Raw genomic sequence first — 20542 nt, forward strand, 5'->3', positions numbered from 1 at the left:
CTTCTTTTATGTACACGCAAAACGTTAAATAACTATGAAGTATAATGCGGTTTTAATTATATTTTCCTAAATTTAATTTAATTTTAACTAAAGGACTTTTTTAATAAAGATAATTTCCTTGTTTGTAATAAAAGCTACTCCTTGTATTTTTGCCAATCTCTTGCACCTAAACTTCTAATATGGCACCATTTCATATTAAAGTTTTTGAAAAAGTATATGTCTTAACATTTTTATACTATACTAGTATATTTTTAGCTGAACTACTAGTTTTTTACTTTGAAAACAAATATTATTGTTTTTAGATAAACTCAACTAAAACAGATGAAACTAAAAAAATTACATATAAAACTATAAACTTTGATGTACATAAATTTATTGAAAAGAAAAATTTAGCACGATAATTTAAACATATAAAGTATCGTAAAAAAAAGAAGGCAGTAAAGAAGGAGCTACATTTGAAAGTAAGAAACCATAAACTTTGTTGAAAAAGAAGAAAACGTCTTCCTTAAAGTAAAAGTATAAAACTAAAAAACGAAACAAAAGGCAATTAAAACATAAATGAAACTATAGTTTGGCAGTCATCACAAATAAATAAACATTGAAACATAAAGTATGCAAAAATGAAGAAAGTAATTGAAATATGTTAAATTTTTAATAGATATACAAACGGCTGGTTGTTTTTTCTTCACTGGTTACAGTCTAAAGTATTTCAATATCCTTTAAAAAGTAATTTAAGTATTTATTAAAAATTTTTTTTTTTTTGATAGAATGTATATTTTCAAAAGTATTTCAATTTATAGAGTTAAAAAAAAACCAAAACTTTAAAATAATTTTTTTAGTGCTTATAAATGTTACAACTACATATAAAGTTATAAAGAAATTTAATCATAAATTAATAGCTGTTTATTACTTACCAAAAAAGTAAACTAAATATAGTGAAAATAGTAAAACAAGCAGAAATGTTACGAAATAAACGTTACTACCTTTTTCGAATTTTTCTATCAAGCTTTTTATTCTTCCCTCACCTTTAGTATGGACTCCATCAATGTGCAAGTTTTTCTTGATGTTTATAGAAGCGTTATTTTTTATTTCTGGTAAGCAAGATGAGTTGCTTCCTGTTTTAAACATTCATTTATCAATTATTATGTAGAGTTTGACTTACAAAACTAATTAAATTGTTTAGGTAAAAACTACTGTCTTGCATTATTATATACTTTTGGTTATCCATCGTCTTATTTTTATTTTATTTTGGAGGCCTTAAGATCCCTTAGGGGTAAAACGTCGTTTCCTTTGTGTAAATTAAATAAATTTAATATTAACTTTGTCTCCGAAATTAAATTTGTTGAGACCTGTTGTGCCTAAGAAATAGTCCTTGCATATACCTAGGTAAAAACTACTAACAGTATATCATATTAGTGTTATATTCATTCGTACCACTGTTAAGTGTCATAAAGTTTAAAAGGAAATAGTTTTAAGTGTATACAAAAACGTTAAAATGATAGTAGTACGTTTAATCTTAGTATAACACGTCTGGTTATATTTTGTTTATTATAAAAGTTAAACCTATATGTGTGATTTCCACACGTTCTGCTACTCCTTTGCCTTCTATATGTACTCCTCTAAGTATTAAGTTCCCGCCAACATCAATATTTCGGTCAATGACCACTCCTGTTAAATTCAAAATTTTTTTATTACTTAGTCAGTGTGTTAACTTATTATTTGCCAGTACTTATAGATAAGTAAGTTATTCTTTTTGTAAGCAATGTCTGTATATCAGTCAGCAAACTAAGTATTGTTTTATTAATATTTGTGCCATTAATTACTTCTTACGCGATAAAAAATTGCTTAGAAGTACGGCTATATTTAAACGAAGAATGAACTAACATTAAATTTAAATTTTGTGAAAAAAATGTAAGGCTTTTTAGGTTACCAAAATATATTATTAATTTTTTTTTACAACAATACAAATAATTTTCAAAGTGCAAAACAAATTAAAAAGTTATATATCTTAAATTAATAAAAAATAAGTTTAGATCCAATCATTTGTTGAACATGTAATATTTAATTTAAAGAACAAAGCAAAAAAAAAAAAAAACTAACTGTTTTTACCAGAATGTGTGATTTTTATTTGCTGTACTTTACCATTATCCAATACTTTAACAGCTCCGATAGTTAGATCGTTTTTAATATTCATTGTTGGTCTCTTCATTTTAGGTAATTTTACAGTGTTTTAATATCTACAAATAAAACTTATAAGTATAGATTTTTAGGACTTTACTACAGTAAAATTTTAGAGTTTACTGTTGTAAGAAAAATTAATTGCAATTTTATAAACATACATACAATATACATTTTAGAAATCAGTAACTTAAAAATAAAGTTTAGATTTTTAAAAGCTTTTAGTTTTAGTTTTTGTTTGTTACAAACTTTGTTTATGACAAACATTTTCTTTTAAACATTTTATCTGTAGTTGCCGTGTAAGAAAAAAATGAACTCACAAAACAAAAATGAACTATATCTGTACTAAGCTGCAAATCAAGTATAAAAACAAAACTAAAACTTTAAACATAAAAGTAAAAAATTGTTTTTTCTTTGCTAAGTAATCGCTTGTTTTCTGTAGAACATAAAGAGAAATTTTATTTGTTTGCACTAAACTTGACTTTTTTGAATAACTATTAGCTTATTGTATCGAGCGTAACTTATTCGAATAAACTTCAAACTGCTTAAATATACCTCAAAAACTAGCAACTATTGAATGTTTAAGATCTAAATAACTGATAAGTTCATACAAAAATTTCAATTAGTTTAGCTTCCAAATATGTGATTAAAAAAACAATCACATAAAATAACCGTTAGGTCTTTTTTTTAAACAATTTACATTGAATTCCGGTTAATAATGCAACAAATAACCAAATTAATCTTGTTTCTGCTTGGCTCTTATTCTAAAAATGTTTTATGCTTACCTTTTTCAATTTCAGATGTAAATTGAATTTGAATTGTTTTTATAGAAAATACTAAAAAACAATTTATTTCAATTGATATTTTGAAAACTTTAAAGCAACAAAAGTTGTTGTCATAGACAATTTCAAATTAAATAAAAAATATATTTTTTTTATGTTTATTAAAACTATTAATGAAACATAAAAAATATTATTTTAATTGACGACAACAAACAAACAAAAAAACTTTTATGTAGTTTGTACACTTTTCAAATTAAGTCATTAAACGAATACGCTCAAGTAAACTTTGCAACTATACGAAGACTATTTTATTTTAGTTTTACTTTTACAAACACACCCAAAAACAAAGTAGTAAGAAAAACAAAATCACATATTCCATGCTTGCTAAAATTTAAGCGGGAATTTATTATTGGGATTTTGTGTGCTAACTTTTATGAATTTATTGCTTCTTTTTTATCTTACGGACAAGTTTGTTTGTTTTAAATATACTAGCTTTGTTTATTTCATAGGGTGCTTTTATTTATTAATTAAAAAAAAAAATTTTTTCGTCTTAAATTTTTTTTTTAATTAAATGTCAATTTTATTAGGTGTAAGAATTTAAACATTTTTTTTACTAGAACAAGAAAAATTAAAGCTGTAAAAATAATTTTATTTTAGTGATAACTTTTATTTAGTTAACGTAAGCCCAAAAGTTTTAAATTCATAATGTAAAACGTATTTTCTATTTCTGTCAATGACTCTTTAAAAAAGAAAATAACTATTTTGAAATTACAATTGTACTTTTCAAAAATTCTGAAGCTATACTTAAAAGAATCTAAAAGTACTACACTGTTATAATGAGTTAAAGCAAAAAATCAAGGTAAATTTAGTTCACAATCTATAACAATCATTGCAAAGTTGCTATTTTTTCTTGACTTAATTGTGTTAACTGAACTTGGCTTTTAGCAAGTTAATTGTTTGCCTTCATTCAACTTATCCAAATAAACCTCGAGCTATCATGCTACATGATAGAAAAACTTGCTGCTCTCTCAAAGCTATTCATTGGAAGTTTAAGGAAACATTTATTTCGTTAAATGAAATGTAAACAACTTAAAAAATGTTTAGAAACAGATTTTACTTTTTGTTACATTTTTTGTTAAATACAAACAGTTACTTAAATACTAACTATTTGGCTTTTCGTAAAACTTATTGCTATAGTTACAATCAATTTAAAACCTTTTTAAATTAATTTTTAGTCAATTTATTATTAGTTAGCTAGTCAGACTGGTGATTGTTTAAATTTTACAAATATAGTAGTATAATATAATGTAGTATTACTATGCTTAAAACTCGTGTTTATACAGCTTATGAGTAGGAAATAATTAAAAAAATGTTTTTACTAATAAAAAAAGAGCGATAAACAACTTTTAAAGCTTGTACTTTATTTTATAAAACTTAACAATATAGCCGCTATTTGCATTAACATCCATAAAACGTTATAGAAAAAAACAAGTAATATCTCATTTTAAGAATGTAAAATAGCAAAAAAAACGTTTGATGTTTAAAGTTTTAAACACTTGAGTATTTTTTTACTTGAAACTACTATGCTGTTTTGTACAAGAGCAGCATTTTTTCATTGTTAAAGTTAAAAAAATTAAAACTCTACGCGTTTAAAACAAATTAACAAATTAATTCAAAAATAAAACTATACTACTTTTTAAACTGGGTAATTGTGGCTTGTTTAAGTAAATTGTATTGAAGATTATTCTTAAAACTTATCTCTTTAGTTTTACTTTTAACAAAACCTTTTAATTCTAGAAACAAAATTAACAAAACACTAAAAGCTCGACTCTAGTTTAACGGAAATGAAATTTTGTGCAAACTTATAACATGCTTTCGTTTACTTCTTCTCTTCTTATTATGACGTATTAATCAAACAGGAAAAATAATTCCACAATTATCCTAAAATTTCAGTTTAAAAATTAAGTGGGACTTCTTGTCGGGAACTTTGTTTGTTTAATGCCCTTAAAGTTAATCATTATTATATACATTGTAAATAAATTACGTTACTTTTGTTTGTGGAGAAGGTCACGAACACCTTTTGATGTTTGGACGTGATGGAGAAACGATGAAGCTTTGACAGCTAAATGAGAAACATTGCCTGAAAAACATAATGTTTTTTTACTTCATTTAATCTATTTCTTAAAACCATTTAATTTGATTTTTTTTTGACACAATCTAAAGTTTTAAACTAAAATATATATTAAACTATCAAATATCATGTTAGCAGCTTCAGTTTGTAATAATTGATGTTTAATTTATGTATTTTGATATAAAAAAGGTTGTACACAAGTTACAACTTGCAGTTAGCCTCATTTAGTTTCATTAAATGCGAATGATTTAACTAGTTAGATTATATTATATAACTAATTTTAAACTATTTAAAATGTTGTACATAATTAGCACAAACACAAAGCAAACATTTATCGGGTTCTTCGTAAAATAATACGTTGTTTTAATATTTTGGACTAACTTTTGTTGTAAACACTTAGTAGGTTTATTAAAAACAAACTACGTAGAACAATTTAGTTTTTTTAGAAAGCTATTAACATAAAACCATTTAACAACTGCTTAGAATTGTACTAATTTATCATAAAACTTAAATAAGTCGTAACGTATTATTTTAGAATTTTTTTTATTAACTAAAAGAAACACTAAAGGTGATATGTTTTAATAACCATAAATTGAAGAAACAGTTTTCATGAATCCTTAACGGAAACTTTCATTGTAAATACTGAATAATGTAACTTCAAATAATACAAAAGTCGTCATATTTGGTCGGTTAATATCTAGTTCGGGTAAACTGCGGCCCAAAAGTATACAAGTTTGGCCCGTGAAAGAAAAGTTTGAAACTTAAATTAAATGTTCTGAGGTTTTAAGTGAACAGAAAAATTCTTCGGCAAAATATAAAGGAAAATTGAAATTTGGACTAACTATTTCGGGTCTGCTACGAAGGTTAAAACTTGGTACTACAACTGCGGCTTGCGAATTTTTCGCTTTCGAAATTTTTCCCGCAACCGGTATATGCCTCCTGACCGGTCAAATCTAGTAAATGTTAAACATAACTTAAAATATTAGTATAGTAATGACAACTTTATATCTAAAAGTCAGTATAGTCTTACGTGTATACCTATACTACATTATTTATATATTCACTTATCTTTTCATAGTATAAATCAACCACCTTTAATAAAGAAAATGTAGAAATTTTGAATTTTTTTTATAGTGTTCACCTATAAATTTAGTTAATTTAAGCTGCTTTATCTTTATATTTCTATGTTACTTCTTAATATTAGTTAGTTTAAAACTTTAGACAATTTAAAGTAAATAAGTATCACGAACAAAAAACAGAATATTAGTTTATAAAAAGTATAAAACCTTTATTTGCTAAGTTTATTTCATTTTTATGTTGAAGTTACATCATTAGAATGCAAATATAAAAAAGTTAAAATTTAATATTACTAATTTTTCTATTATTATATTTGAGTATAATAAAAGTAAAATTTAATTAAGTTATCTAATTAATACAAAAACCACTTTTAAATACAGACCAACTGTTTATTTACATCGAATAGTATTAATAGTAAAAAAAATCAATTTAAATTTGTAAAATAGTGCATAAATGTTTAAATTAAAACATTAATTCGATCATCAAGTTGAAATATCGCATGTACATAAATGTGTTTTAAATGTTTATTTTTAATTTTTTAGCCAAGGTCTTCTTCATCATTGTCAGCTACCATAACTGCATTCGTTGTGACTCTTTGGCTAGTTGGCCTGTTGCTCTGGCTTGAAGCTGAAAAAAAACTAAAATTTTATTAAAAAATACACAACAAATGCGTATACAAGTTTATCTGAAGTTGTGCGATAAATTTGAAGTTATATTGTTTATAAACTCGAGCAACTATTTGGTAATATGTTTTTATAGATTTTTTACATAAACTATACACTTAACTATAATTCTCTATAAACATTCTTTAAAGTGAATGATTAAAACTTTATGTGATTATACTGACTATTATGCGTTTTTTAAATCTGTTAAAACATCGTAAAATCTCAAAACTAAGCTTGAAAAAATAAGCATTGCCTCTGATAAGCTAAATTATGTGTTGAACTTTATCAAAAAAAAATTTTTCAACAAAAACTGTTTCTTAATTTCAATAAAAAAGTTAGAAATCAAATTTTCAATAGTGCAGGTAGACTGCTTTACTTGTTATTTTTCGATAATTACAAAAAAAAGTTTTAAATTTTAGCTTCTCTACAAATTTTCTACCAACTTCATATCTTAATCGATGTTATTACTTCTACCAGACCTTTTCAAATCATGTTTAAGATTTGTTTACATTAAGTAAATTTAAAAGTTAAAATAGCTAAAACTTTATACTTCGGGCATTTGAATAAATGTACAAAAAATCATAAGAAAAAGTACGATGATGATTAAATTCACACAAAAGTTAAACAATTTAAACAACGCAAACAATAGATATTATGCACTCACTTTGCGTTTTCTGCAGAATTTGTGCCCTATCCGTTGCATGATCACCACCTGCTTTATAATATCCTTTCACGTCGATGGTGTGGTTGCCGCTTGTTAGTTCTGGAATCGGTTGATCGTCTGAATGATTGTTAAGGTAAAAATACTACCATAGTAGTAGAAAAATATTTATCAGGACAATAAATAACTTTTGACTTGTTATTTCTTATCTAAAAGATATGATATAATAGCGGTATTTAAAAGATTTACCTATAGTTAATTTTAGCTTACGAATAATTAAGTTGTCTTGCTATTCAATAATAAACAGACCATCTCGGTGTATTTCAGCATTGTTTTTAGCGTGGCGTCCTTCAATTAACAAATCACCATTTATGTTCATATCTTGCTTCAATTCCACCTTTTTCTGAGCTTTAAAAATGTTTACTTTATAAAAAAATAATGTCATAAAATCAAACAGAATAAACAACTAAATAATAATTACAATATTATTTATTTTTTCGCTAGATAGTTTTTAAGCACATATTTAAAACATCTATTTGCACTGCTGATATAATCTAATTAAAATAAACTACTTTAATATCTCTTAGTTTATGGCAGTTTATAAAAAGATTAAGTACTTGTTTTTCATAAAGTCTACTTAAAAACAACATAAAGATAGAATTCGAACAAGTATTCTACTTTAGTTTACAAAATTCTGTTTAACCTGGTTAGCTAATAGTAAAAAAAGTATTTCACTGCAAACATTATGCAAGTTTTTGTGTTTGATCTAGTAAATTTTAAACTCTTTTATCGTGGTTATCTTTTTTGTAAAAACAAACCTTGGCCTTGTGTTTTAGTGTCTTCTATTTTCGAGTCCCCCGCTGCATGCTGTCCTCCGATGATGGCGTCTTTCCCAACTTTTATTGGCATTTATTTTATAAATATATCTACTAATGAAATATTATTTATTAAAATAATTGAAGAAGCAAACTGTTGTGTTCTTAAAAGCGGAAAAAACATAACATATTTAATTTAGAAAAAATATTGGAAAAAATTGAAATAAAAAGAAGTTTTTCTTCAAAAAATGTTGAGAAAAAAACAAGAGTTTAGTTTTTATTTAAGTGTTTTTTGATACTTAACACTTGCAATTTATGTAAATCTTTAAACAGCAAAATAAACAAGTCAAAACTTATAAGTAAATGAAACAGGAAAACCAAGTAAGGTATTAATTATTTTAAGGTTGTTAAAAAATAATCAAATACCTTTACAAATGTGCTGCTATGTACAAACAGGAACCTACATGTATGTACAATAAAAAGTTACAGCTGGTGTTTTTATTTTGAAAAACTTGTTTTGGATTATCAAGTTAAACATTAATCGATCGCGTTAAACAAATGTAAAATTTATGGTTTGTTTTTGAAGCAGTTAAATACCAGTTAGCAAGATAATAAATAAAAAGAATAGAACACTTTTAAACTTTTAATCAATATTTTCTGTAAAAAAATTACATTCAGAAGTGATTAAACACAGTTAAAGTTTCATAAAAGCATTTTGTTGCATGTAGAATATATTTACCAAGCTAAAAACATTTTACAACAAAAAATAAGCACTATTTGATAGAAGTCGAAAATAAATAAGCTACTTCACAAATATAAATAAAAATTTAAGTATCTAAAGTCTACTATAAATCAAAATAAAAGATATAACTTGGTCAAAAATTTTAAACTTAAAATGCTTTTATTTTTATTAAAGGTTACCTAAACTTATTTTACTAATAAAAAAAAACAGACATTTTTGAATTAGAAAAAACTTGAACCGAGTGTAGAATTTTTGATCTAACTACGTCATTGTTTCATGCTTGAAGTATAAAATTAAACATAAGGAAGGTTAAGCTTTGTGATGTAGTTACTTTGATTTTTTTTTAACATTATAACTTCTATTTTTCAAAGAAAATATTAATTCTCATTAAAAAAAAGCAGTTTTACATCGAAGCTGTTATTTTTGTTTTTAAAAGCATTAGTTGTTAAACAAACCGTAAAAGTATAACTGTTATATAATATTTTAACATAAGAATTTTTGTTGTATTGCTTCGTTTTTAGACAAGTTTTTAACAAATGCAATAATGTTTTTGATCCATCAGTTTTACAAGGCTCCGTTGGCTATCCTAAATTTCACACGAGGAAAATCTTTATGCAGTTGTTCAAAGTAAATTACAAATAAAACCTTTTCAAAAAAATAAGTGGCCGGTGACAATTAATTTCGAACAAAAAAGTGTCCTTAACAGCTCGGATTGTTTTAACATTTTTAACGGGTCCTTCTAATAATCTTGCGGCTCCACAAAAGTTCTCGATCTTCCGTCGTTATCTGTAGCTTGATGAGCGATTGTAGTTGGTTGGATATCTGGCTGCTGGGTAGCACCTGGAAATATTTGGTTAGTTTTGTTTGTGATAATTAAAGTAGAAAGAGCTTGTCTGAATGTTGAAGTAACTTTGCTTGATTATTAAGTTCTTTAAATCAGTCGAAGTAATACACACTTGTTATAATGTTGTAACATTTTGGTACGTTAAAATATAATAAACACTATTTATAGCTGTTATGTCTAACCTGGTCGTTTTTCGAGTATTTTAGCATTATCAGTAGCGTGTTCTCCGCCTACTTTTAAATTTCCATTCACGTTAACTTGTTTGTCTGTTTCCGATAACTCCAAATCCTGTGTTCCTTTTTCTAAAAATAGTCTATTTTAATGATAATTTCCATAAATGTGATGACGAAAATAATTGTTTTAATGACTAAATGAAAAAATTATACTTGGAAAGACTTGAAAACAAAAACTATTAAACTAAAAAATTGGAACAAGAAAAAAGTATGCAAATTTAGTACGATTTGCATAAGAGCTTGTACAAATACTTGCTTACAAAAGCCAACATAGTAAAAGAAGAAATAAAAATCACTGATTTTATCAACAACATAGGCGAAAGTGTACAGAGCCTAATCCTGCACTTTTCTATGCCGTGATACTAGTTCAAGTCTAACAAAGGTTTGATCATATTAATTCGATCATCAGACCACAAGCCTTCCGTAGACTGAGACTGTCTTGTGGTCTGATGATCGAATTGGTTTGATCAAACCTTTGTTTACTGATTTTAGGCAACTTTTAGTTTTAAAATTACAATGAAAATAAATTTAAAACTTTTCTTAATGTTAAAAAAAAAATCTACAAAAGAAAATTTTTTAAATAAGTAGTTTAAAAAGTTATGGCCTAAATTCCGAACAACGTTTTAATTGTTTTCAAATTTATGCTTTATAGTTATGGATAGCTAGTTTTTAACTTAAAAAAACAATTAATAAAATAATAACTTAGATTCACAGTAGTTGTTTACATTTCTCAAGTTTAAAAAAGCTTTAGTAGCTTAGTGTATAACTTACAACTAAATACCAAAATAAAATGGAAACAAGTTGATAACAGTTTAAGCTATATAACAAAACTTAAAAATATAATTTGAATATGAATTTTTTTGAACATAGCCAAAATTCAGTTAAAAATGAACCAATATATAAAAATATACTAAAAAAAAGCTTTTTTTAAGTCAAAAAGTACAAAGTATTTAAACATAACTAATAAGTTTTTCTTACTTGATCGTGTAACAGTTCCATTACCTTTCACATGAATACCTCCAATATTTAAATCTTCTCCAATATCCATGTCATTGTTGATTTTCACTGAACCTAAACGGTTTTATACATAAAAGTCAATATACCTAAATACTTAAAAACGAAAAAACAAAAACTGAGTTATAAAAATTACTTGTAAATTAAAGTTTAATATATTGATCAAGTATTTAAAATCGTTAAAAAGAACATAAAATTTAAGCTATATATAACATAAAGTAGATTTCAACATTATTTTCATTAACGTTTTTCAAAAACCGATTTACCATAATTTTAAGGTTGAAACTAAAAAAAGACCTTTTAAAAAAAGCCAAAATATTAATTATTTCTACGCCAGCTGTAGTTCTAAGGTCGCTTCTGATTGGCTAATGTTTAACTTATTTTTATGTTAAGTTTTGATTATCTTTTTTGTTTATTTTTAATATATTTGGGTAAGGTTTGGTTAAGTATAGATGTTCTTAATATTCTGCTGTTTTATCACTTCACCTCATTTGCATAATGATATGAATGAAAACATCTTTAAAACCGCAGCCGACCAATTATTTTTAAGCTGCTAGTAATTAATCACATAAAACTGAGTTTCAACTGCAAACTGAACCTTGATTTTGGTTGTTGGTAGTAGGCTCGTTCACATGAGCATTTTTCGAGACGTGGATGCCTCCAAAAATTGCGTCTTTTCTTACTTTTATCGGCATGACTTTTTCACTTGCTTTAATTCTCAAAACAACTTTATAAAAATAAAACGTGTTAATTACAATGTAGTTTGGCTCTAACTTTATATGTGTGTTGAGCTAATTGGTTGGTATTACCAAAAAAATATATTTTCTAATTCATAATAATGAAAAAAAAAAATGTTCTTAATAAAAAGATAACATGTAATTCATTTGGTCTTTTGAACTAGATTATTTGAAATGATTCATAAAAAAGCTCGATAAAGTACCTCTACGAACTTCAAATTAGCTAATTTGTTTATTAAGATCGATTACAAATTTTTTAACATAGTAAGTACTTTATTTAAGCTTGAGCTTCAATGTTTAGCTTAAACTTGAAACTATTCATCTTTTTACCACTAATTAAGTAAAGCTGTTTTTAGCAGATATAAAAATTAATGTATTAAAATTTAGCCAAAAACTTTATTTCAAATTATAATTTTAAAATTTTTTGAGCCATAGGTTGTATCTTCAATTTTTTCTTATTTATCTCATTTGATAGTTTCAAGCTTTTAATAATGCATATTGACTTTAATTAACTTTTCTTTGAGTTAAAAGTGACAGTTCACTTTTTATTAAACAAGAAAACAAAAATTAAAAAAAAACACTGCTACTTTAGTAAAAACTTTACTTATAGAAACATACTTTTACAAAAAGCACTTTTATAAACAATAAGTTGAACAACGAAAAGCTATTTACTTAGTTTTTATCGCGGAAAGCTTCTGTCAACACACGTAATATAAATGCTGCAAACACTTATGACCAAGTTCAACTACAAGCGAGATATTTAAACAAACTTTCTCTTTTTTTACTCGAAACTCAACTTCGCAACTAAAACTAAAAGAAAAACAAAATATTTTTATTAGGGAATTTTACACGGGTATTAACTTCTTGCTGCAAATATTTACCCTGTGCAAAGAATAAATTCACTTCGTGCTAACCCGTTTTCTCCTGTATTGTTGATTTGAACGCGTTGTTGCTATATATGGTTTGTTTTACCGCGAACGGTGATTAAACTCTTTATATTCGCATACGCTGTTAGTTTTAAAGCTTAACAATTATTTTAATCTAAACGTACTTTTTGAGACAAAATTGTTAATGAAGTTTATTTTAACTTCAAGTTTTTAGTTTCAGCTTAAACTGTATTTAAGTTAAATTCTAAATGTAAACAATTTTGATTTCCGGTGTATATATTAATTTAGATTACAACTTAAATTCAATTTAAAACAAAACATTAAATAAAAACGTTTTTATGAAGTAGCTTCTACAATGAAAATCACTCTGAAAACTAATCTAGAATAACGCAATAACTGCATAAAACGCTCTAATATATAAATCTCATAAATAAAATAGTGTAAATATTTTTTTTTAAATGCTGAATTTTAAACGCAGCATAAAAGTTGTTGAAGTTTTTACGATGTTGCTACTCGCTTTAAGTTTAAACTTTCCTAATTTTTTTTTTTCTCGACCGGAAGTTGCGAAAATAGATTGCGCACGAAGCTTCAGTAAATTTTGTAATTTCTTTGTAATTTTTACTTTGAAAATAGTTGTTTATTAAGCTTAACAAGCTAGCACGGTAAAACTAAGACAAAATTTGACGATTTTTTTACTATTTTTTAAATATTTGCAGTTCATAATGCTTGTTTAAACAATCATTAATTAAAAAAAAAACTAGGCTGAAATAATGTTAAATAATTTCCGTAAAATAATAGTTGAACAGCTTCGTCAAAAAATTATAATAAAATATAAGTTTTACTTTAACGTAGTAAAACGGTTTTATATTGCTTAAACCGTCAAAAAAAAAGCATTTAGATAAAAAAGTTCTCAAATTATTATGACGGTTTATATAAGTTTATATATAAGTTTGAATAGAATATCGAAAGTGGTAAAACTTTCATTAATGGCTTATGTATGCATTAAGCATTTAACATTTAAGTTGTTTATGCATTAATTCTATCAAATTTTAAACTTCTCTATTCTGTTGAAATTTAAATAAATTGTTTACCTAGCAACCAAAACGTCATAATTGCAGAAAACTTCAAAAACTAGTAAAAAGTTTTTACTCATTACAAACGTTTTTGCAAAGAGATAAAAAGTTTCAAGTTGTTTAAGTAAATCAGTAAGGAAGTAATAATTATTAAGGAGGTATTCGCCGCTTTGATGAAAAATAGTCAACCAAAAAGATTCATTCCAAGTCGTGAAAAAAGCGCTTGAAGCGACGAAATGATCAAAAACGGAAACTTTTTCATTGTGGCAGTTCTGCAGCTGTTTTTGCACTTTCGCCCTTCGAACTCAACTGAACAGCATCAGGGCCGCGTTTTCGGGGGGAAGGACGCCGCTGGCGGTCAGTTTCCGTGGAACGTGGCGGTGATCACGGATTATTCGGACGATAAGACCTACTTTTGCGGGGGGTCGATCTTAACTAGCAACTGGGTGCTGACCGCGGCCCATTGCCTGGCAACGAGGAAGGACCAGGACCCCATGGAAGTTTTCACCAACCGAGTTCAGGTGCTGGCCGGTGAAAACCAAATCATGAAGTTTGTTGTTGAAATTTAATTTCTGTGATTTTTCATTTTGAACTTTGAAGTTTCTGTGCAGAGTATATTGTTTAAACTTTTTGTATGCCTACTGCTTCTCTGTAGTGTAGGTATTTTAAAAGTTTATCTGTTTTTGAACTTTTTATAAAGACTTTGTTTTTAAAATCACTGCAATTTAAAGCTATTAATGCCGAGTTCTAATATCAAAAATCATAATCAAGAAACTCTGAGTTTCAAGCGGCTAACGTTTTATTTTTAGCTTGCTTAACTCTCAAAGTTAAAAAAGTTTTTTTAAATATATTGACCAAGAACTTTAAGTTGTTTAAAATTAAGTTATAAATAACTTTACTTTAATAAAACCATGCAAGTGTAATTTATAAAAATAAAACTTTTAAGGCGATTATAAAACATTTTTTTTTCAAAATTTATCTCTTTCATCATTTGTAACATTTTAAAAATTCTATATCAAATTAGTATTGTTAATTAAAGCTAACTGGCAGGAACGGAGAATTTAGTATTGGCTTGGACCTTTCACTGACTAATCCCTTTGGGAACCGAATAAAAGAACAGGACGAAGATTCGGGCCAATTGGTGCAAAGCGAAAAACTAGTCGTTCCTGCAAATTTTAGGAGCGACTGCAAAACTCACGATATTGGTATTTGAACTTGAAAAATATTTTTCATTAAATAACCTCGTAGAGTTTTGTTTGAAAGTATTTTTTTTTCTGGTTTATATTAACTCAACTTTAACAAACAAACAGGTTTGATCTTGTTGGCAAAGGACCTCGTCTTCAACCAGGTTTGTTAACGTCAAAAAAAATATTACTTCTAAAACTAAAATAATGATACTAACAACAAAATCTTTAGAACTTCCATTTGTATATAACTATATATAAAGCAAACTATTTTTTTTACTAAACGCTTTATACATGTCAACTTTAAGTCTCATTAATCCTGTATAATTAAACAGGACGTCCAATCTATTAACCTGGCCACCCCTGAACTTGACGTTTCAACCGCTAGAGGGTGCAATATAAGCGGGTGGGGTGAAACTGAAAACGGAAAAGTTTCAAAAGGGCTCAGGTGGGTTAAAAAATATATATTGAAATTCTATAAAATTGTAGAAATTGCAGTTTAAGAAATTAAAAAGAGCTAACTCGCTCGAAAAATTTTAACTTGATACTAATTAAGCAGAAAAAGAAAAATTTTCGAGCGAAAAGCAAATAAGTTTTAATTTTATAGTAGTCTCGTCAAATAAATAAACATTTATTAAAGCGATACAAATAAGAGCATAAATTAAAAAAAAAAATTTGAACTTTAAAGCATCAGTTACGATAAACATACTATAACTCAGGTGGGCCAGAGTGAGAGTGGTCCAAGAAACCGAATGCCTCGAAGTTTTGAAGAGTGGGTTCAAGCTGACACCGACCAGATTTTGTGCTGGGGTCTGGAAGGGTGGAGTTTCCGGCTGTGAGACAGATTCAGGTGCGTTTCTAGATAAATAATTTAACTTAACAAACTACCTAAGCACAAGTCTTTTAAACTAGTACTTTCTATGGTCAAAAACTATTAGAATTTTTGTCACTTTAAATGTGATTACTTTAATTGTGTTAGCACAAACTTTATGTATATATACAAAGGCTTTTATATATTGCTTAATTTATAGGATTTTAGTTTATTTGAGTATATCCTTGTTGGATTGATTCATTTATTAAGTTTATTATATAAGCAACAGTGCTCATACACTTTAATTTCTACATAGTACTTTTAATTAATGCAAGGACTAGAATATTTTTATTTTATGTAACATTGCATAGACTACAATTTAATTGATTAAACTCATACACTTTTATTTTTTTTATTATAAGCAAAAAATAAAAAAATTATAGCGAATAAAGCAAATACAATATTATATAAACCAATTTTTTACAAAAACTAACATTAATAAGATCGAGTATATTTTTCATAGGAAGCGGGTTGTCATGCCTCTCCCCTAACAAGGGGGTAGTCCCCTATTTGTTCGGTGTTCATAGTTTCTTGCCCAAGAAGGGAAAATGTGGCGATGAGAAAAACCCGGTTGTTTACACAAAGGTAATTTTAACTAAATTAAATTTAGTATAAAGCTTTAATCTGATAGTTAATATCGTAAGCATATACAACGTTTAATCACTATTCAAAATTTTTTATCTTCAAAATTCCATAACTTTTATAACTATACTTGAACAAAAACATTAAAAAACACACCTCATTGTTCATTTAATGATTATAAAAACTTTTGAAACATATTTTCGCAAACTTTTATGCTATTTAAATGCCAGTTAAGTGTTTATTGCAAGTCATTATAACACATACTTGTTTGTTCGCCTCAGGTGTCAGAGTACAAGGCGTGGATAGATTGTGTGATAGAGGTAGACTCGCAACTTGACGTTAAAGACATTGCTGGTATGTGCGACCAACATCTGAAAAAGATTGAAATGGACAGAAGTGAATGTGACTCACTTTCCATACCTGTATTGGTAAGTTCTGCATTAGTATTGTTTATCAACTATGAATGTTTTATTAAAGTTTATATTTTGTGCAAACAAATGTTTGTTGGCTCGCTTCACTTATATGTTAAACTATCGGTTTAAAATTAATAATATCTAATTGTGTTTTTTATATAAATTTTTATAAATATTTTATAGTCTGTTTTTGTGTTGGTATAGCTATTTTTAGTTTCAGAATGTCTTATTAGTTCATATGATCATTTGCTTTAGTTTTTTTAGATTCACATTTCTACTTGTAAGTTGTTTTACGACTTTAATTTAAACATCAATCAAGTTTTTATATAAGGATTTTTTTTCTAAGTTTATTGTCTGGATTTGTATTTGTTGGTGACATGTGTGTTTTGTTTGAATTGGTCTTCTTTGCTTTAAACCCAACTTTATAAGTAATATCTATTTTATACGTATTACTTACATAAAAAAATAAACTTTTCTACATAAACATTTTTTAAACGTTTTTAAACTGTTTTTCAAAATTTTTCAAACTTAAACTATTATAAAAACCAAAAAGTTCTTGTTTGACAGTTCATAGAAAGTATATTACTTCTTTTTTTTAAGTGAATAAACATAAACTAATGATTATTAAATGACATTAAACTCGCTCAAGAAGTTCAGTTTAGGAACTTGGTGTACAAAAAAAAACCTTGTCGGGTCGTTAACCAAAACAATTTAACGTCTTATCTAGGAACTAGTTACAGTAATAATATACAAAATAGAATACAAACATGACATATCAGAACATAACAGTAAAAAGAATACATAACAGTAATACGTAATACTTAAAAAGTATTCAACTTTTAACAAATTCCAGCTGTTTTTTGTTTTTGCAGGTTCTTTTGGTGTTCATTGCAGTTCTGTTCGCATCGGTGATCGTCGGTTCGGTTGTTTTCCACTGCAGAGCTACAAGAGATTTTGAAAAGTACCAAGAGAAGCAGATAGAAGAGTTGGAAAAGAAATTGTCCGCGAACATGGCGAAAAGGCAACCTCAAGTGAAGCTGGAAAATAAGGAAGCAATAGTGAATGAAGAAAAACCTGAAAACAACGAAAAAAATGAGAACAATGTAAATAATGAAAATGATGAACATAACGCTTAATGAGCAAATCAAACAAAGTTTTTGTACAAAAGCATAGATATATAAAAAGCAAAAATAAACCAATTTCTTAGATGATTTATTTGTCAATTTACTATTAAGTGTTAACTGCATTTGCTTCATAAAAGAAAAAACTTTAAACAAAAGTCAATTTTAAATTCTTTGGTATATAAACAAGACATAAGTAATCAAAATACAAATATTGGAACAGGTTAAGTTTAGTGGAAGTAGAATATTATTTTTTGTTCACTCACGTAGGTGGTTTTTTTCGGTAAAAGTTATTAACTTTGACAGAAGTTTAAACTATAGAGCCTAAAACTTTTATTAATATATAGTTCTTAAAAAAATGCATCTTTAAACCGTTTTGTAACGTAATATTAGTTTTTTAATCATTTTTTTTCTGTTAAATTAAAACCATAAATAAATATTAAAAAGTAGGTATTAGTGTTTTATATTAAACACTGTGTGCTCAACGATAAATCCAAATATTTATTTTTTATTTTTTATAGATTATATTGCGATAAAATAAATTTCGCTAAGTAAAGATTTTAATATTTTTAATCATAAGTACAAAAACTCGTACGATTTTTACAAACTTAAGAAAAAGCCGCTCGTATTTGTAAGTGGCAATCAACACCTTATTTAGTAACATTGCATCATGCAACGTACATGAGAGAAATAGCTCAACAACAAGAATTTATTCTTTCCAGGCGGTAAAAGTTTGCTTTCGCTTCAACAAACTTATATTTATTTCAGTATATAAGTTTAACATATTTGTACTTTTAAAGTTAGTCTCTTTTAAAGTTGAAATCAAAATTACGTTTAGTCACAACAATTTCGTTTTGTAAGCAACTTGAAACTTACTAAACTTTACAAAGTAAGAATAAATTAGCTTGGCTCAAGTTTACGAAAATAAAGTAAATAAAAATTGAAAGGCAGTTTAAAATGGTTGTGAAAATATCAGCAAAGAATATTTACTTAACAGACAGCAATGTTTATGGCACAGCTTACGTTACTACTAGTAAAGGTTGGTTTTAATTGAGTTTGAATTAAATTCGTAACGTTTTGGTTTAAAAACTTCAAAGTTTTTATTTTTCGATATTTTTACAGATTCAATTAGTATCTATTAACAGCTTATTTATAATTGAAACATGTATGTTAAAAGATTTATTTTACTTTTTAAGATAACTTTTAAAACATCACGTTTAAGAGTTTTCGTAAATTTTTTAACTTTTTCAAAGTATTTTTTTTATGATAAAAAGTGTTCGAAAACTAAAAATAAAATCTAAAATAAAAGATAAACAACTATTTAAACACAGCTAAAAAACTTTAAAACTGTTAGGCTAACTTGTTTTCTATGTGTTTAGTCAAAAATCATAAAAAAGAACATTTTTAAATAGTCTTCTTTTATTTATTGTTGTTTAGATTCTGTTTAAGAGTTTTGCTTAAAACATACCGAATAAAATAAAATAAAAGTTTTAATTTTAATATAATGCATTTTCAAAATTAGATGAAAGTAATGAGACTAGTAGAAAAACAAAACTGAAAAATGACTATCAAAATGGCATAATAAAAGTTTCAGGAGATAGTTTTTAAAAAAAAGCTATAGTCTACAACAAAGGTAGTAACAGTTTACTTATGTAAGAAAAAAAATGTTCTTATGATATTTAAAATCTTTAATAGTTTAGAGGTCAACTTTGTATAGATTTTTAACAAAAAGAAGTTTATTATATAATAAAACTTTTTTTTCAAATCATGACAAATTAAACTTTTTGTACGTTGGTATATTAAGTCGTTTGTACTTGTTCTAGGCTTTTATGTTAATACTGTTTAAATCATTTGTACTAAAAAAGATTAACAAACTTTAAAAACTTTTCTGTCATTTTAGCAAGTTCTTCAAAAAAGGAGGTTAATACAGAGACACTTGATATACCAGGAAACTATAACAAAGGCTGTATTTTTGCCGAAGGTGGAAAGATTTGTAGCACAACTATCATTAACGAAAGCGAAGGTTTGTGTTTTATTTTATTTACATAAATATGATAATGTTTTATTGAATGATTTATCTTACTTAAAACACTTTAAAAGTATTTAAGTTTTTATCTGAGTTTTAAAAATTTACTTAAGTATTATAAAAATTATAAGTTTAAAGTTAATTTTTAAAACTAAATTCTATTTGCAATTATTTATACAGAAGTATAACTAAACCAAAGCATGAATGTAAGAGGAAACTGCAATATCAAAAGCATTTTAGCAGCTAAAAACGTAAAGACTGACCGAGCTGAAATTATAAATCAAGGTTTTAAGGAGTTACTATTCTTTTTTGTAGAACATGCAATGAAAAAGTAATTTTGTTTATTCTTACTAACGACAATAAACAGATAATAGACCACCATTTATATTTATACAAAATACATTAAACAGGTCATTTCCTATGTTCTCACATTTTTTAAACAGGTATTGGATCTTCTAGTTCAATTCAAACAGCAAATAATGTTCAAGTTAACATCGGAGGAAATT

The 20542-nt window shown here is 26.2% G+C and overlaps 3 protein-coding genes across 3 annotated transcripts; 1 reads left to right on the plus strand and 2 right to left on the minus strand.

Moving 5' to 3' along the window:
- Positions 1-6561: 6561 nt before the first annotated feature.
- On the minus strand, positions 6562-8428 carry LOC145837114 (uncharacterized). The gene is made up of 4 exons (XM_082944881.1): positions 8313-8428; positions 7804-7902; positions 7498-7614; positions 6562-6795 (listed from the first exon to the last, which is right to left on the minus strand). Exons 1-4 carry the CDS (start codon positions 8401-8403, stop codon positions 6707-6709), a joined length of 396 nt encoding a protein of 131 aa, XP_082801007.1. The 5' UTR covers positions 8404-8428; the 3' UTR covers positions 6562-6706.
- Positions 8429-9321: 893 nt separating this feature from the next.
- On the minus strand, positions 9322-11862 carry LOC145837105 (uncharacterized). Its single transcript, XM_082944875.1, has 4 exons — positions 11741-11862; positions 11107-11199; positions 10078-10197; positions 9322-9891 (listed from the first exon to the last, which is right to left on the minus strand). Exons 1-4 carry the CDS (start codon positions 11835-11837, stop codon positions 9791-9793), a joined length of 411 nt encoding a protein of 136 aa, XP_082801001.1. The 5' UTR covers positions 11838-11862; the 3' UTR covers positions 9322-9790.
- A 2027-nt stretch (positions 11863-13889) lies between these two features.
- LOC145836406 (trypsin-like) lies at positions 13890-18025 on the plus strand. The gene is made up of 8 exons (XM_082944208.1): positions 13890-14389; positions 14890-15044; positions 15150-15187; positions 15359-15471; positions 15743-15873; positions 16358-16479; positions 16758-16904; positions 17762-18025. The coding sequence occupies exons 1-8, from the start codon at positions 14076-14078 to the stop codon at positions 18023-18025; spliced, it is 1284 nt and encodes a 427-aa protein (XP_082800334.1). The 5' UTR covers positions 13890-14075.
- Positions 18026-20542: the final 2517 nt, after the last annotated feature.

Source organism: Thalia democratica, chromosome 5 (assembly GCF_965202585.1).
Source record: "Thalia democratica chromosome 5, ktThaDemo2.hap1.1, whole genome shotgun sequence".
NCBI classification, from domain to species: Eukaryota; Metazoa; Chordata; class Thaliacea; order Salpida; family Salpidae; genus Thalia; species Thalia democratica.

Coding starts and splice junctions, on each gene's coding strand:
- LOC145837114 (XM_082944881.1), bottom strand. CDS start 8,403: ATGCCAATAAAAGTTGGGAAAGACGCCATCATCGGAGGACAGCATGCA. Junction 7,615..7,803: donor TGCTGAAATACACCGAGATG/GTCTGTTTATTA, acceptor ACAATCATTCAG/ACGATCAACCGATTCCAGAA. Junction 6,796..7,497: donor AATTCTGCAGAAAACGCAAA/GTGAGTGCATAA, acceptor GTTTTTTTTCAG/CTTCAAGCCAGAGCAACAGG.
- LOC145837105 (XM_082944875.1), bottom strand. CDS start 11,837: ATGCCGATAAAAGTAAGAAAAGACGCAATTTTTGGAGGCATCCACGTC. Junction 11,200..11,740: donor TACCAACAACCAAAATCAAG/GTTCAGTTTGCA, acceptor AAAACCGTTTAG/GTTCAGTGAAAATCAACAAT. Junction 10,198..11,106: donor TGGAACTGTTACACGATCAA/GTAAGAAAAACT, acceptor GACTATTTTTAG/AAAAAGGAACACAGGATTTG.
- LOC145836406 (XM_082944208.1), top strand. CDS start 14,076: ATGATCAAAAACGGAAACTTTTTCATTGTGGCAGTTCTGCAGCTGTTT. Junction 15,045..15,149: donor CTGCAAAACTCACGATATTG/GTATTTGAACTT, acceptor ACAAACAAACAG/GTTTGATCTTGTTGGCAAAG. Junction 15,874..16,357: donor CGGCTGTGAGACAGATTCAG/GTGCGTTTCTAG, acceptor TATTTTTCATAG/GAAGCGGGTTGTCATGCCTC.